This window comes from Astyanax mexicanus, chromosome 24 (genome assembly GCF_023375975.1).
Source record: "Astyanax mexicanus isolate ESR-SI-001 chromosome 24, AstMex3_surface, whole genome shotgun sequence".
NCBI lineage: Eukaryota > Metazoa > Chordata > Actinopteri > Characiformes > Acestrorhamphidae > Astyanax > Astyanax mexicanus.
The window spans coordinates 26,162,443-26,180,092 of NC_064431.1; the positions used below are offsets into that span (position 1 = coordinate 26,162,443).

At 38.5% G+C, this 17,650-nt stretch overlaps 1 protein-coding gene across 3 annotated transcripts in view; it reads left to right on the forward strand.

The window, feature by feature from the left end:
• Nucleotides 1-17,650, forward strand: part of LOC103034685 (ataxin-7) — a 53,987-nt gene that overhangs the window by 3,412 nt on the left and 32,925 nt on the right. For all 3 annotated transcript variants that reach the window (XR_002651645.2, XM_022682803.2, XM_022682804.2), the window contains exons 2-3: nucleotides 1,805-1,993; nucleotides 3,029-3,097. Coding sequence is in view for 2 of the 3 variants with exons in the window: in XM_022682803.2 (XP_022538524.2) it covers nucleotides 1,813-1,993; nucleotides 3,029-3,097 (250 nt within the window). In the remaining variant the exon portion in view is untranslated. The remainder of the gene's footprint in view (nucleotides 1-1,804; nucleotides 1,994-3,028; nucleotides 3,098-17,650) is intronic.

Sequence of the window (17,650 nt, forward strand, 5' to 3'; positions counted from 1 at the left end):
CTCTTGTAACCCCTGGGAGCCAGGGGTTACACTCTAATAGCCTTTAATAGTCTTCAGTAGCCTTTAAAAGACTTACCTGGCGGCCGTGGTGTGTCCACTAAACTCCGTAGTTATAAACATCCTGAGGTTAGCAGCGCGCTAACTGACCTGTTTATAATGTAATCCGAGCAGTGCCTCCGTGTCGGCTGTTCTAACCTGCTGCTGTTAGCTGCTTGGGCTGAAAGATGAACTGTAGTGAGCTGTATTATCCGGTTAGTGGGGTTAAAACCTTTATTTGTTTACAGAAACAGTAAAAACGGACTGGCTGAGCTCTGTAGCCCGTGGCTGGGCTGTACTGAAGTAGTGACTGAGTGAAGAGAGCGGGGCTTGTGCTGCTGCTGCTAGTGGTTGGATGAAGAACTGCAGCTTCATGTAATGAGCAGTTTCACCAGCCATCCACACACAGCTCTGATAAACTGCTTGTTTTAATAGTGCACACTGTTGCTACCAAAAAAAGTCACTAGATGGCATTACCATATATATCTTAATAAATAATAATAATAATATTTATAATAATAATAATAATAATAAATATATTATTTAAATTTTATGAGGCATAAAATAATAACAAGAAAAAAAAAACAAGAAAATCGAGAATCGAATCGAATCGTGACCCTCAAATCGAAAATGAAATCGAATCGAGGATTTAGAGAATCGTGACACCCCTATTATTTAGTCAACAAAAAGTGTTAAAACAAATTTTTTTTTTCATTTAGATTCTTCAAAGTAGCACCTCTTGCTTAGGTGACAGCTTTGCACATTTTGGCATTTTCTCAGTCAGGTTTATGAGGTAAGAGTCACCTGGAATGGATTTCAGTAAACAGCTGTGCCTCGTCAAGAGTTAATTACTTTAAGTCTCAATAAGAGTAAATGAAACTCAAACTGCTGTAGCTATAGTTAGTTGTAGTTACCTGTAGTTGTAGTTAGTAGTAGTTTGTACTGTAGTTAGTTGTACTCTTGTAAGTTATATGTAGTTGTACTGAGTAGTAGTAATAGTTATATGTTGTCTTTAAAATGTGTTTTTTTCTGTACTTAGTAGCAATTAGCTGTAGTTAGTAGTGGCTGTAGTTATTACCCTTGTTAGTAATAGTTAACTGTATTTAGTAGTACTGTAGTTAGCTGTAGTCTTTACCCTTCTTACTAATAGTTATCTGTAGTTGCAGTTAGTAGTCATTAGCTGTAGTTTGTACAGTGGTTAGTTGTTGTGTTTACACTTGTTAGTGTTCTGTAGCTGTAGTTTGTACTGTAGTTAGCTGTAGTGTTTACCCTTGTTAGTAGTAGTTAACTGTAGCTGTAGTTAGTAGTAGTTAGCTGTAGTTTGTACTGTAGTTAGCTGTAGTGTTTACCCTTGTTAGTAGCAGTTAGCTGTAGTTAACTGTAGTTTGTACTGTTCTTAGCTGTAGTGTGTACCCTTGTTAGTAGTAGTTAACTGTAGCTGTAGTTAGCTGTTGTAAGTCACAGCTGTGCTGAGAGCTGATTCTGTGGGAAAACCAGAAAATAAAAAAAATGCTAACACTATTATTAGCAGCCGGCTACCCGGAAGTTTTTCACTTCACCTTAAACTTTTCTTTAGCCGCTATCTTTTAAACCCGCGCTAGTAAAACCAACCGCGTGCTCCGGCGCCGAAGTGGACGAACTGCGGCGCTCAAACTCGGGCTGGAGGCGCCGCGAGTTCCCGCCGAGCTGCGGCTGTTTACCGCTTACCTCAGCGGAGCCAACAGCACACACTGTGTCAGTAACCGCCGCGTTTGTGTGTGTGTCTCAGCGGGAAGCATGTCGGACAGGGCCGATGAGGAGGTGCGGGGGGAGCGGAGCAGGGCGGGCAGACAGCAGCAGCTCCAGCGGGGAGAAGCCGCCACAGCAATGGCGCCCGCCTGCCTCCCCAGCCCGCAGATAACGCCCGGCCAGTCTTGGAGCAGCTGGGCGGACGGCGTCAAACTGCACGGGGGCGACGGTGAGTGGAGAAAACACACACTCGTTGTAGGAGTGGACAAATATTACAATATACAATATTAGTATGAGTATGAATATGAGTATTTTTGTAGAAATAAAAGCATGATATTTAGCTTTATTATTATTTTTTTTTTACGAATATTCAGATAATTATATTGAGCCATTGATACACTGTACAAAACAGTGCAAATGCAAAATTATGCTGGATAATTTTGCATTTGCATGTGCATGTCGGACGGTTTGTTTCTCTGAAGTGACACCCATTCATCTGGATTGGTCATGTTCGTGTGTGAGATTAAAATAAACTGTTAAAGTACATTTTATTTGAAGGACTTCATGTAAAGGTTTAGAAAAGTTTTTTTTAGTCAGGCTGTATTATAAGAATGACATATGTAGGAATGTCCACAGCATTTCATTGTCAACAAAGGTAGACCTATCAGATTCTGATAATCTAATTGTAGTTTGTAACTAGAATGGACTACAATGTAACTACAATGGTTATTTTGGATTTCTTGTAAACCTGTCTTAAAATGTAAGCGATATTGAACCTCGTTTGGGCTGGTGGGACGGCTCGAAGCAGGCAGCAGAAAATTTTCGCTTATTGTTATATCCCAAACTTGATATCAGGATGTTGCATGATCATCATTCCAACCCATCCCCAACTCCTTAACTCAAAATTTCCCAATTCCAAAATACTATATCATTCGGGGAACACTGTTTCACTGAGGACTTGAGTTGGAGCAAGGCCTGATAGATGGTGCCAGCTAGATAGGACACTTATACATTTATAAAGTTATGTGCGCACATAAAAGGCATAATCACCCACAGTGGACAGCTAGTGGTAATGATCGTGACCAGCTGCATCTGGCTTGAATTGTTCACGCGAAATAGCATACGGCAGAAATCGTGTCCATTCAAAACAGGAATCTTTTAGCTTTCATAGGATGTGGCGAAAGTCATGGGACACAAAACTAGTCATTCATTTTTAGCATGTGAAAAGTATTCCCTTCTTTGAGTTGTTTGCTGTCTTGTGCAGGTCCGGAATCAGAGGAAAGTTTTAAAGAGTGCGGGAAGAACCGAGAAGCCATGCGACTGTGCAGAGACGGTGAGTAGATGATGCTTTTTTTTTTTTTTTTCTTCCTCCGTGATAAAGATGTGCTAGTCTCAGTGCTGGCCTCGTGTGAGCCGTGCCAGCTGAAATCTGGGCAGACTGGAGCGAGTGCAGCTGAGTGTGAGAGGAAGAGTATTTGTTATTTGTCAGTTTAACTGTTCACCTGGTGTCGTTATCAGTGCAGTCTGCTGAATGTGATGGGAGAATCTGTCATTTTTCATTTTTCTCTTTCTCACTCTGGCTTTTGCATACATACAGACATCAAGACTGCATGTTAATGATAGCATGCTTAGAATACACAATATGGACAAAAGTATTGGGATACTATTCTACTGTCCCAGAAAGGATTTTTTTTTACTAGTTTTTTTTTTTTTTTTTTTTTTTTTCTTGAAGCATTTCTGTGAGAATCTGTTTGCACTCAGTGACAAAGTTGAGTGAGGTCTGGATGTTGAATGTTCAGCACCCACACTTTATCCCCACTCACCAACTCATCTTATAAAAATAAAAATACTGGATGAATCTTATGACCAAACAGACTATGCCAAATTTAAAAATCAAACACCAGCACAAACTATTGTTAAAATAATTTGCAAAAACAAATGAACAACAGGATGTGACATAATAAAAGTCTCTAATACAAATAAACAAACAGACAAAAAGACACTAATATAAACATAGCAGTAACACAAAACTACCACTGATTTAGTTTATTCATATTTTGTTGTCGCTGTTTGCACACTCTTAATAGCAAACAGGTCTTGCAATTGTGTTTGTCTTTTATGTTTAAATAAAAAATAAAACATTAAATAAATTATTTGTTTAATTTGATAATGAATCTGTTGTTTAATAAAACCATATTTTTTTTAAGAAGCCATTTAACTTCATTCTGTTTGTCTTTAGTTAGGAAATGCATAAAACAGCCTCAAGATAATCTGAAAACCGATAGCTGCATAAGATTTATTTGGAAATTAGCAGTTTGTATTCCGGATAATCGATATACAGTTTCAATATTAATAATTCAATAAAAAAAAAATTAAAGGTGAAATAAACAAACCATTATGTGCTTATGCTTAAATATAGGTGCCTGCAGTGGCCACAGTTATATACTCTCAACTTTTTCAGGTCATTGTGAAGTGTTTTTACTGTTTCATTCATTATCAAATTCTGAGAAGCTGTACAAGTTATTTTGCATGACAGCTGCGATATTCTATTTGTTCCGGTTATTTTGAGTTTGACCTGTTGCGTAGCTACATTATACAAACATTTTCTAATATACCCATTGTATCTTAGGTAATTTGGCCTGAGTTAGTTGTCCATTAGTAAGTTATTCCAGTTCTGGCACAAGGATTTAGTCTTTTCACTGTTGACCATAATAGATTATTTGTCCAAGCCCTGCAGCTTAATCCCTGTTGCGTGTGAGTCACTCTCGTCCTTAGACAGCTTTTCATCCCCTCGTCATAACAGCCAGTTATTAAACCCAATTAATTATGTGTGCACATTTGTTAATCCTGTTTGAAGTAGTCTACAGACATAACGTTTATTGCACAGTTGAACATATGTGCGCTACAGATTAAAGGAATTGTTTGACCATTAATTAAATTTACACTGTTTTGCTCTTAACCCAAGTGCTGTTTACTAGTGAAGAGATTTCTGGAGTCTAAAATGAGTTTCTTTTAGTTTTGCACTGGAGATTTGATGTTATTAGATGCTATTAGAGCTAACAAGTAATAGAAACAAGCTTATTATTATTTGTTGTGCACACTGTGTGTAAAGCATCACACATATGCTTTAAACTGTTAAGTAATCACGAATAGTCCAGCTGACAGGCCTGTACCTGGTAGCAGTTAACTAATAGTAACTAAGTTACCACTTAAAAAAGTAATTATGGGTAAATTACAGCCTGTTGTTAATTTACTGATTTATTTGTTTTATAAAAACCTTGTAAAGACACTAGTATTATAGCATAAGTGAACTTTAAAAGCAGCATTTTGGAAAATCAGTATTCCTTGCTCCCAGGCTTATCCTGTAGTCGAGAAGTGTAATCTCTCTGTGAGCCACACGCTTTGCACATGCTTTTCTGGACAAGCCGAGAGATATATAAGTGATATAAGCATAAGTAGACTAAAACAGTACAGTAATACAATAGGTTTATGCAGCATTACACTTTTTGTGCAAATGTTATCCTGTTCACTTCACCAAAATGCAGTGTACATAGTGTAGTTACTGGCATTTCAATAGAAATGCTACTTTTCGTATTAAAAGTCCATGGGGCATGGGCTGTGGAGCACTATGATTTAAAAGCTGTTATTTTAAAATGAACGTCCTACATAATATTGCTTTAAAGCTCACCTTCCGTCGTTTTTTCTTTCATTTTAAAATGTCTAGTTGTGGTCTCTAGTATGAATGAATGACATGTGAGCCGTTTTTGTAAAAAAAAAAGTGCTCAGGTGTCTCTGTATAGCTCTTTTTTAATGGACTGTTTTAGGCGTGTGTCCAAAATGACCGGATTCCAGCTTTGCTCATGAATAATCATACATGCAAACAGCATGCAAATATCTCTCCTCTGATTGGCTAGGAGCACTGCGACGCCCCTCCACCGCTCTGCCGCTCACTGCCTCCCACCTCCTAACTGATGAGCGGTGATGTTGCGTCGCTTCAGCTCCGCCTCTGGGAGTTTCTCGAGCCAAGGTGGGCTGGTCTGTGAGTTTCCGGCTACGTAGGCAGAAAGATAATTCAAAATTCACCCGTTTTTCGGAGGGGGGAGGGGGGATTTCTTTGCTTAGCTCCTGCAGACAATGGGGGCTGCAAAACAGTTTAATGTGCAGGTGTACACATTCAACTCGGAGAGACCTACTGTATTCCACAAAAAACAAGAAAAATCGGATTTTCGCGGAAGGTGAGCTTTAAGCTAACTAGTCTCAGACTCTAAATTCCTGTCTTTTTTATGTGTGTTACATGGTTTTGTGGTGATTTGTGGTCATTTTCTATTATTTGAGACTAACAACTAAATTACCTGCAGATTTCTTATGAAATTATTGTAGATTTATTTTTAATCAAATGTGGCTCTAAATATAGATGGATTGATCAGTTAGTTGTATTTAGACAAAATATGCATTTTGCTTATAATTTAATCGATCTATATTTTAAGTTTTATTGCAGTCCTGTGTAAGGTAACCACACTTGTATGTATTTGTAGAATGTGCAAAACTAACAGGTCCCATGCAGGAAGCAGGGTATAGACGTGTAACACCTTTCACTGGATACCCCTATTAAGAGTGCGTTACTTATCCAACTACATAATTGTGGTGGTGTGTTCCAGTAATCATCCTACTCTCTGTTCTTCGGATGTTTTTAAGTCACAGAATTATTAGTATTCTTGTAACAGTAGAGACAGTTCTTTCAACAAAGCCGAGTACCATATAGTGTAGCTACACCGTTTTAGGTAGGATTTCAGCTCACATGGCCTTTTGTGATTTGTAGAAAGAGGATTTGACTGTTGAGAGTCTGCAAAAGCCACAGCCCCTGAGATCCTGTCAGAATTTTCAGCCTCCGTTTGACCAGAGGAGGAAAAAAACAGCTGTGGTGTGGTATTGATTGGGACTGTACTTGCTGGGTTTGCTTATCCTGGGGGAGTGTTAGTGTCGTTGAGAAAGTTACTAAATGTGAATGGCCTGTTTTGTTGCTGTTACTAAGCAAGTATTTTTTACTACTAATCATCACTAGAAAGATGGCACAGCTGTTAGATGGGCTTTGCCAAAAAGGGCTGTTGTAGAGCCATCAAGGCCTTGGTGGGCATGGCGGTGTACCTCACTCCTTTGTTAAGGTTTTAATTTCAGTTTCATGTTCACATAAGCAGTGAGCGTTTCCAGGCATAGTGGTGCAAACGTATGCCCGTAGTCAAAACAGCTCAGGGCCACACCCAGTACCTGCCTGAACACACTCCAATCAGACAATATTATTACAGCTCACCTCCTCGGGTATATACAGTAGTAAGAAAGCGTTGCAAAAATAGTAAAAAAAAAAAAAAAAAAGAAATTGCCCCCAGAAGGAGGTGTCTGATTGATTGAACATACAGCTCTTGAAAAAAAAAAGAGACCACTTAAGAATGATGAGATTCTTTGATTTTACCCAATTGAAAATCTCTGGAATATAATCGAGAGGAAGATGGATGATCACAAGCCATCAAACCAAGCTGAGCTGCTTTTTTTAATTTTTGGCACCAGGAGTGGCATAAAATTATCCAAAAGCAGTGTGTAAGACTGGTGGAGAAGAACATGCCAAGATGCATGAAAGCTGTAAATAAAACATCTCAACACCTAAGCAATTTGGTAACAGCACCATAGCAACATATTCTACTGCACTTTCCACCTATTCAGCTCAGAGGGGAGATAATGATTGTGACCGGCAGCATCTGGCAAGAATGGTTTGTGCTTACAGGCAAGCGACTCTGGCAGAAATCATATTTACGTTTAATGCAGGAGGCCTCACATGCCTATCCCACAGGTTAGTGCAGTGTTCTTTAGCTTCTATGGGCCATGGCGCCATGAGTCATGAGACAACGTAACATTTTATACCAATATTATTATTATTTTTTTGATTCTGTAATCAGGATACAAACACAAAGTACAGCTCTGGCTGAGCTCCGGATTTGCCTACCTTGACGGTTCACGTTCACAAATGTAAGTGATCTGAATCTGTGTGTAATGTGAACGAATCTGTCCCTTAAACGTCTCACATGCTCACATTGATACATCTATAAACATCGCCTTCTTCAACAACAACAAAAAACGTCATATTTGAGAGACGACTCATATCTTTTTTAAGGGAAATGGATGAGTTAGCAGCTCCTATGTGGAGCATCTTTTGCTGAAGTGGAGAAACAGCAAACAGCTGGTCTGCAGTACATGCTCAGGTCAAGGAGGTGAAAAAAGGCCAGGCGGGTTGCTTTTGCTGTTTTTGCAGCTATAGCTGCACAGCTGCACCAAGAGTATGAGAGATTATGAGAGAGAGGCACGTAGCGCATGTGGAAAAGCAAAAAGATGGATTATTTCCGATTTGGCTGTTATGTCGCGTGTCCATGGATCGGATACATATCCGATTCAGGACCACATATGAAAGTGACTTAAATCTGATTTGAAAAAATCCAGATTCAGCATGTTCACACAGCCGTGAAAACATCAGATCTGAGCTACACTGAGCAAAAAAATCAGATTTAAGTCACTTCAGCCTGTTAATGTGAACATAGCCATAGAGCCTCTGAAAGCACTCTTTGACGAGGCATGGCTCACATATGCGTATCCTTCTCTTTATGTGGAGAGAATTGGTGTTTATCATTTAAACTGGCGAGACTCCAGGTATGCTAACACTTGACACTAATTAGCTCATATAGATCAGCAATTCCACATTTATGCTGCACCTGACTGTTAATGCACGACTCCCTTCTGAACAGTCATCACTGAAATGTGACTGAAGGCTAGGCTGTGCGGTGAGGTGCTCTGCGACTAGACACACACACACACACACACACACACATACATACAGCAGTGAGCAGTGAGTGTGTGTCGCCTCTCTCTCTCCCTCTCTGTGCAGTGGGGTTCTAAAGACTGCTCTGTCTAGATCATTTATCACTGACAATGAAGAGGATGGTGAAATTATCATCTCTCTCTCTCTCTCTTTCTCTCTCTCTCTGTCTCTCTCACACACTCACTTTCTCCTTCACTTTTTTCCTTCTTCCTTTTTTTTTTTCTTCACTCCCTCTCTTCACTCCACTCCCCCCCTCTCGTCTTGACAAGCTGAGTAGCAGGCTTTGATTGGTTCTCCAGTTTCTGTCTCATCAGCCGTTTTTGTGTCTTTTCTGCTCCAGTTTTCCAGTCTTTCTCTTCCGTGCCGTTCAGTCCAGTGTCCAGGGACATCACTAAATTGCACAAAAGATCCTCCGTTTTATTTTTTATTATTAGGAGCCATCTGGACCTTCTCAGCATGACGATATGCCTCGAGGCAAAGAGATGTCTTGCTCTGGTGATGTTCAGCTTTCATTGTGTGCTTGCAGTGGTGTCATTAGTGCGAGGTGCCCTTGATCAGAAAGAACATTGTGTGTCAGTATTTAAAGATATTAGTATTTGAAGTTGTGCTGATAAATAAGCGTTATTTTCTGTAGGGATGCACCAACTGTTTGATAGCTGAAAATATTAATCCATAAATGGCAAAAACAGCACTTTAAATGTCCAACCGAATAAGTGAAAATGCTGATGAATTTACAGAGAACAATAAGTTATTTTAACTTATATTTTCGTGTTTTCTCTAAAAGAGATTAAAGGTTTAGTAAATATTCTTAAATTGTATTTTGTACTTGCTTTTTACTTGACAAGACAAAGACGTTCAGACTATTTGATTTATCTAGTGGTGAAAAAAAGGCAGAATTAATGAAAACCTGTAAAAAAAAAAAAAAAGAATAAAAATTTGCCAAATGTTTCATTTTGTTTGGTTTCAGTTTCAGACTAAATTTAATTATAATAATTACCTTATTCCAAGGATTAAATCTTACTGATATAATCCATTTTGTGGTTTTTCTGGGTACTCTCACACCTACACTGATGGTCCAAACTTGCTGACTCTTTAGTTTGGTCTAAACTATAATATCATCAAAATTTTGGACCAAGCAAAAACGGTGGTCTTAGTCTGGATCAGCTATGTCGTGATTTCATTAAGTGCCATAAAGACACTTTTTTTTGGATGGATCAGACTTTCAGAGCTCTTACAGGAGGTTAAAACATGTTATTGCCTTAGAAGAAAAAGATCTGGTGCCAAACTCTGAACCGAAACTCCTTCATGTGCAGTATGGCTACAACAGATTACATTGGTGATATCTGTGTCTACTGTAACTGTAGATTAACCCTTATTTGTGACCAGAAATGAAAGGAGTAAATGCTGAAATGATGTATTGTGCAGCCCTAATCTCTTCTATATGACCTTAAACCTACTTTATTCATTTATATATGTTACAGCTTTGAAGAAAAGAAAAAATCTAATCATCAGATATCAGTACACGCAGCAATCCTTGCACTCCACTAACCAAATTTATTCAGCTGAGAGAAGTCCTTTCTTCAAAAATGACTAATAATTAACATCTAGAGGATGGCAGAAGTGTCATCGAAGTCAAACCAACTTAAAAGACAGTGCGAGGAATAGAGAGTAGATAATAGAGCTAGATATGCAAATTAATAAGAGGGCCAGTGACTATATTAAATGTCATGCGTGATATACTGTATATTAAAACGTATGTCCCCATTTGATTTTCCACTGTGATATTTGATTACAATTTACATGAATACAGGCTGCAGGCAGGGTATTTGAATTTCTGTCAATTGTTGAGTTATTGAAAGATATAGAGGTGTTAAAAGTAGGGAAGTTATTAAAAACAAGGAGATATTTATTATGCTCTGGAAGTGCAGAATGTTCAGGCAGAGTGTTCCGAGCTGCTGCACTAATATATGTGTCCTGCAGAAATAAAATTACATTAAAAATAATGGATATTTAAGGAAGTATGTAACATGACTTGAAATGACTTGACTTGAAATGAAGTTTTTCAAACTCCTGGATCATTATCAGGAAAAAAATGTTCTGACACTCATTACCAGCTAGAGATTTCTTCTCAGTGTATGTGCTGGCCTTCTTTTTTTTTTTTTTTTTGGTCGATTGTGATTAAAAGTCAGATGAACAATGTGTAAGAATAATGTGACCCATGGAGAAAAGAGAATAAAGACTTCTAACACCACTAACCAGATACTCCTCCTCAGAGTGCATGACTCAGTCCAGTACAATAAAAAGCTACTATCCACACAGAACAGCAAAGAGCACAATTAACCACAACCAAAAGTACGGCAGCAGCCGTTGCAAAGATCATGCTTAATAGTAATCGCAGCATTTTTAAATTTCACATTTAATCAGTCCACGTCTAATATCAGCTTTATGTTTTGTATGAGTCATAATTATTGAGGCTGTTTGATTTCTGTTTGATTGTCTTGTAGTGTGACACTACATTCATTGACATCTCTATTTCTACCCACACGGCAATAAAGACACTGTACTGTTATATTTTAATCAGAAATAATGCTATTATGGATATAATTCTCCTTTTGTAGCCGTGTTATTACTGAGAACTGAATGTGACACCATGAATGATGCACGGTCTTGTTCACACCTTCCGCCAGCCAAATTGCCGTGTTACTCATAGCAGCCAGCTCCGACTGTGAGAGGAGTAGTGTGACGCATGCTTTTGCCTGGAGGAACTCAATTAATTTACCCTAAATTAGTCATCTGTAGGGGCTGTCCCCTGTTGAGCAGCTTCGTGTTTGAGGGGCTTGCTCATAACTGCTGTAGCTGAAAGTTATTATATGGAGCTGAACCTCTGACCCTCTTGTGTCGAGCATGGTGGTTAAATTCCTTGGCCTGTGGGATTACACCACCCGTAGTAGTGCTCGTTAAGGCAGGGTAGGGTTGGTAAAGCACTCGGTTTACAGTAAGTGGCCCTTCTGAACGTCTGAAGTGTGTATAGAAGTATAATGGAGGACTTGAATCATCTACCACCAAGGAGCAGCTTTTAAATGGAGCGTAGTGCTACGACACTCTGCTAAAAGCTCTACTCACTGTAGAAAATTGAGGAGAAGTGGCGACACACTAATTAAAATTAACTTCCAAAGGCCCACATGTGCCAAATATGCCTTGAAATGGAAATATACACCGAAAGTCATGGGGTAGCTGTATTTAAATCGATCATGTATACGTTGTGAAATGCTTTCTTGTGAGTAAGGCTGACCACTCGCCAGCATGCTTCTGTCAATTATTGGATTCGAGAGACCCCTGGTAGGTGGCTTAATTCACAGTATGTCACAGAAGACATTACCGTCCACAGTGGACAGAGCAGTGGGTGGTAATTAGAGCTGGATGAATATGGCCAAACTTGACATCGTGGTATATTTCATACATTTCATTCAATTCAATATATATTTTAATATTGTTTTGAATAGTATAAAAGCCACAGCCTGTGGCATCCCAAATGGCAGATTCTTAAAAACTGCTATACAAATACTTTTTCATGCATGATACGCTGAAAAAACACAAGAAGAAAAAATAAATAAAAGAACACTTAAAAAGGATGAGTTTCTTTAATTTTACCAAATTATAAACCTCTGGAATATAATCAAGAGGAAGATGGATGATAACAACCATCAAACCAAACTGAACTGCTTAATTTTTTGCACCAGGAGTGAATGGCATAAAGTTATCCAAAAGCAATGTGTAAGAGAACGTGCCAAGATGCATGAAAACTGTTATTAAAAACCAGGGTTATTCCACCAAATATTGATTTCTGAACTCCTAAAACAGGGGTGTCAAACTAATTTTGGCCGAGGGCCACATTGGCATATTGGCTGTCCTCTGAGGGCCAGATGTAACTTATAAATGTAATAAAATGTAACCAAATGTAATATTAAATGAATGTAATTACTCCTTAATGTTAAATAACTCTCAATATATTATTTATTCAATCAAATATTACAGTTGCATGGAAAAAAATGTTTGCTTGTTGCTCTATTAACATAAATCCTTTTAATTTGTCATGTTATGAAATCCAAAAACTCCATCAATCAAGAACCAAACTATTCAAGTGAATAGAAATGACATCAAGTTATATTAACTTTGATCAAAACGTTTGATACTGAAATAAGGCTTAATAAATATAGCAGTTCCTCATCCAACCACTAGTCGGAGCTGCAGCAGCAGCACAAGCCCGCAGTCTTTACTAAGTCAGAGCTACAGGCCAGCCACGGGCTACAGAGCTCAGCTGAGCCAGTCTGGAGCGTTTTTAAAATGTTTAAGTTCTTCTGTGTATGAAATAAAGATTTTTAACCCCACTAACCGGATAATTCAGCTCTCTACAGTTCATCTTTCAGCCCAAGCAGCTAACAGCAGCAGTTTAGAGCAGCGTCACGGAATCACTGCTCGAATTACATTAAAAACAGGTCAGTTAGCGCGCTGCTAACCTCATATTTTTTTATTGGAGGTTATTGAAAGGGTTATTGGGGGCAGAAATCAGTAAAGGCTGGTTAGATAAGTGATTCACGTCCTCGTCCTTTGCTGAGGTGAAACTGCGACTAGCGCTGTCACAGTGATGTTTATTGTCATTAAAACAGATTTTGTCAGGTATTGTCTTATAAATATTTACACAGAACTTATATCTCTCCTAAAAAGCGTTTATTTTGGTCAGTAACACTCTTCGTAACACAAAAGGCATACCGGTCTTTCGCCTTGAAGCACAGCCGTCCGTCTGCATCAACTTTTCTTTTTCTGGACATTATGGGATAAACATTTGTATGTCTCAATTCCATCCGCGAAGTTACGCCTTCCCTCCGGCAGGGTTTCCACATCAATGACTACACTGCCGTGTAGTGGCAGTCAGAGCCATAGAGAGAGCCGTAACTTTGCGGGTAATACAATCGACAAGCATTGTGGGAAATGTAGTTTTTGGTCAAAGAACGCTCCTGACCTATTTATTATAGACACTAAGATCTTACAAGGTCTCGCGGGCCACATAAAAAGACGTGGCGGGCCACATCTGGCCCGCGGGCCTTGTGTTTGACACGTGTCCTAAAACTTTATAAATATGAACTTGTTTTCTTTGCATTATTTGAGGTCTGAAAGCTCTGCATCTTTTTTTGTTATTTCAGCCATTTCTCATTTTCTACAAATAAATGCTGTAAATGTACGTGATTTGTGATAATATTTTTATTTGGAATTTGGGAGAAATGTTGTCCGTAGTTTATAGAATAAAACAACAATGTTAATTTTACTCAAACATATAGCTATGAATAGCAAAATCAGAGAAACTGATTCAGAAATGAGGTGGTCTCTTAATTTTTTTTCAGAGTTGTATATTTATATCTTTTATATATTTAACACTTCTGAGACGTTCCAAATTTTATACAGACGCTCATAATAATACATTTAGGAGATTAAATCAATCGAACTATCAGAGCTAATTGGAACGCAACATAGTTTGCATTGTTCTATAAAAAATATTGTCTTTTCATGTATCTCATGAAAATATATCAGTAATTTTTAAACAGCTTTAGTTGACATACAATAAGAATCTTTATCATGATACAATAAAATATTGTCCATCTCTAATAGTAATTATCGTGAGGCGAAGTGTCTGGCTGGAATTGTTCATGCAAACAATCAAGCAACTCGATGGACAAAAGTAACGGGACACTTGCTCATTCAACTTTTCTTCTGAAATCAAGGGTATTAAAATGCATTTACCCTGCATGTGTTGGAGTAACTGTTGCTCTGTTGTGTACATGTGCCAGTACGGAAGATGTTCATCTCCAGGCTTATAACAGCCAGCGGAAAATGTCTGCATGCTCCACATCCTGATTTACTGGGAAGCACCTGATTAGCTGGAGAGCAGGTCTGGGTGAAGGAGCCATAAAGGCGCTTTTGGAGTGGCTCTGATTTTTTGGAGGGTCCTCACGGCCGTGCGGAGGCGCGGCGGTCCTCGGCCTCGGCCTCAGCTGTGGCTCTGCGCCGCTCTCTCAATTAGCCAGCCTAATTAACTCCCTCGCTCTGCTGGTATTGGATGATCAGTGCCTTGCTTCTCTGCACATGCTGTTTTTCCGGCTAGAAAGATGAGGTGATCTGAGGCTCGACAAAGTACTGTATGATTCAGAACGGATCAAAATACAGTTGCTTATGGATGTTAACTGCTTCAGAAAAAAATTGAGACCACTTCAAAATGATTGATTTTCTCAGATTTCTTAGATTTTACCATTTATACGTATATGTTTGAGTAAAATGAACATTGTTGTTTTATTCTATAAACTACTGATAGCATTCTTTAAAATCCCAAATAAAAATATTGTAATGTAAAGCATTTATTTACAGAAAATAAGAAATATTCATGTTCAAATTTGTTTAGAAAAAACAATAGCAATGTTTTATGGGTTTAGAAATCAATATTAGGTGGAATAACCCTGATTTCATGCATCTTAAAACGTTCCCTTCCACCAGTCTTACACACTGCTTTTTGGTGACCTTAGGCCACTCCTGATGCAAAGATTCAAGCAGTTCAGTTTAGTTTAGTGAATATCAGTGACTATCTGTCTTTCTCTAGATTATATTCCAGAGGTTTTCAATGGGGTATATTCATAAGTGACCCCCATTGCGCACACGGATTCCCACACCCGCTTGTCTAGGACCTTGTCAGCTCGTCTAGACACACACCACGCAATGAATGTGCGTGTGTACGAGGTGTGTATGTGTGTATGTGTGAACAGCTAAGCACCCTGGTGTTGATGGCAGGTGTTTCTCTCTGTGCCTGATTTGAATATTTTCCTCTAGCTGTGTGCTTTACCTTACGAGATTCTTAGAAAGCTTTTATTTGAAGATGTGTGGTTGAGCTTGAGTATGTTAGTGGTGTTAGTTAAACATTTCAATCTGAAGACGTGTGTGTGTGTGTAAGTGTAAGGGTCTGCTCAGTCATTTCTAATGTAGCACAGGCTCTGAATGCTTTCCTTTTTTATCTCTGGCTGTTTTTGCTGCGGCTTTTATCTATTTCTGGTGCGGTTATTTGTGTACTTTCTAGCAGATGTTTTTTTTTAACGGTGCCCAAACTGTACAGTTAAATTTGGGGCAGATACGGAACAGTGACAAATAAAAGAGTGTGTGCATGCACATGCACATGGAGAAGAGCTTGTTTGTGAACCTTTGGGCTCACAGATGTTTCACAACCAACTGACACTCTCTGAGACTCTCTCGCACTGTCTCTCATGCTTTCCTGCTCTCTCGCACTCTCTCTCTCTTTCTGTCATGCTCTCTTGCACTTTCTTGCACTCTCTCTTGCAGTCTCTCTTTTTTTTTATTAGTCGCTCACTCGCTTTCGCACTCTTACCGTATCAATTTTTCTCACTATTTCTCCCTCACTCTCTCTTGCTTACTCTGTCTCTTGCTTTGTTACATGCTCTCTCTCGCTCTTTCTGTTGCTTTTACTCTCTTTGTCTCTTTTTGGTCTCATAATTCAGTAATCAACGTTGTAGATTTGGATTTAAGAGCTCAAACTCTCACTGTAGATCTCTTTCTGTCTCTAGCTCTGTCTCTCGCTTGCTTTCGAATGCCGTCTCACTCTGCTCTTTCTCATGCATAATCACTCTTCTTTTTTCTTTCACTCTAGCATGCTAGTGTCACTATCTGTTCCTCTGTCTCTCTCTTGTATTGTCACTTTCTCTTGTTTTCTCTTTCTCTGTCTCATGTTTTCTCTCTATCAGGCTTGCGTCATATCGTATCGTATGATATTATTCCCTGAAATATCTTGCCATATCACCCACCTCTAATTATCACATCAGGGTACTACTTTTTGCTGTTTTTTGCTTGCAAAAGAAAAAATTACACTGTTCTTATTTCCCATTATGTATCTACTAGAGACAGATTATATCTGTCTAGTATCATTTATTTTCCTGGATATTTGAAGTGCATTATTATTAGGGGTGGGCGATATGGCCCTAAAATAATATCTCAATATTTCATTTTCGCGATAACGATACTCTTGGCGACAAAACACTTCTCAATGACATCAATGATTTTGATGTCATGATACTAATAATAATACACTCCAAATATCTCCATATATCCAGGATTAAAGTAAAATAAATTATACTGGACAGATTTAATCTGCACGATATTGTAGGGTACAATATCGTTCACGATATTTAAAAATGTTGACGATATTATCTTGTACGATGCGATATGGCACACCCCTAATTATTAGCATCATGACATTCTGAATCATTGATTTCTGTTACAAATTAATAAGATATGATATGGCACACCCCTAACAGAAAAATAATAAAAAAAATAAATAAATAATTTTTTTATTATTTTTCTGTTAGGGGTGTGCCATATCATATCTTATTAATTATTTATTATTTTGCAGTAGTGTATTCTTGAAATGTATATATTTTTAATTCAGTGTTTTTTTCATATCGCCAAGAGTATCGTTATCACGAAAAGACCATGAAATATTGTGAAATTATTTTAGGACCATATTGCCCACCCTTTATTTTCTATCTTTTGATCTCTCTCCTTCATTCTTTATGATCTATCTGTTTTACCCTAATACACAGACCTTCCTCATATTCTTTTTCATATTCTCTCACTTTTACTTTCTCTTGCATGCTCTTTTCCTCTCGCTCTCTTTCTCTAGCTTGCTCTTACTCTCACTCTTCTGCTCTTTCTCTCTCTCTCTCTCTCTCTCTCTCTCGCTCTCTTTTGTGTCACACCCTCTATGGCTTCCCTCAGGCAACCTTTGGAACAGCTGGTTGTGTAGCTTGTCTTTCTCTGCCACTCATGCATTTCTTCTCACGTCCTGTATGAAGGGGGGCATGAGCGGTTTTAGCGTGCCCTGGCCACCCAAGGAGTTTCTCTGAGGATTGAGCATTTTTTGAATGTTTGATAAACTGTTCCCACGTCCCGCCTTATTTAGTCTGTTCTCCAATC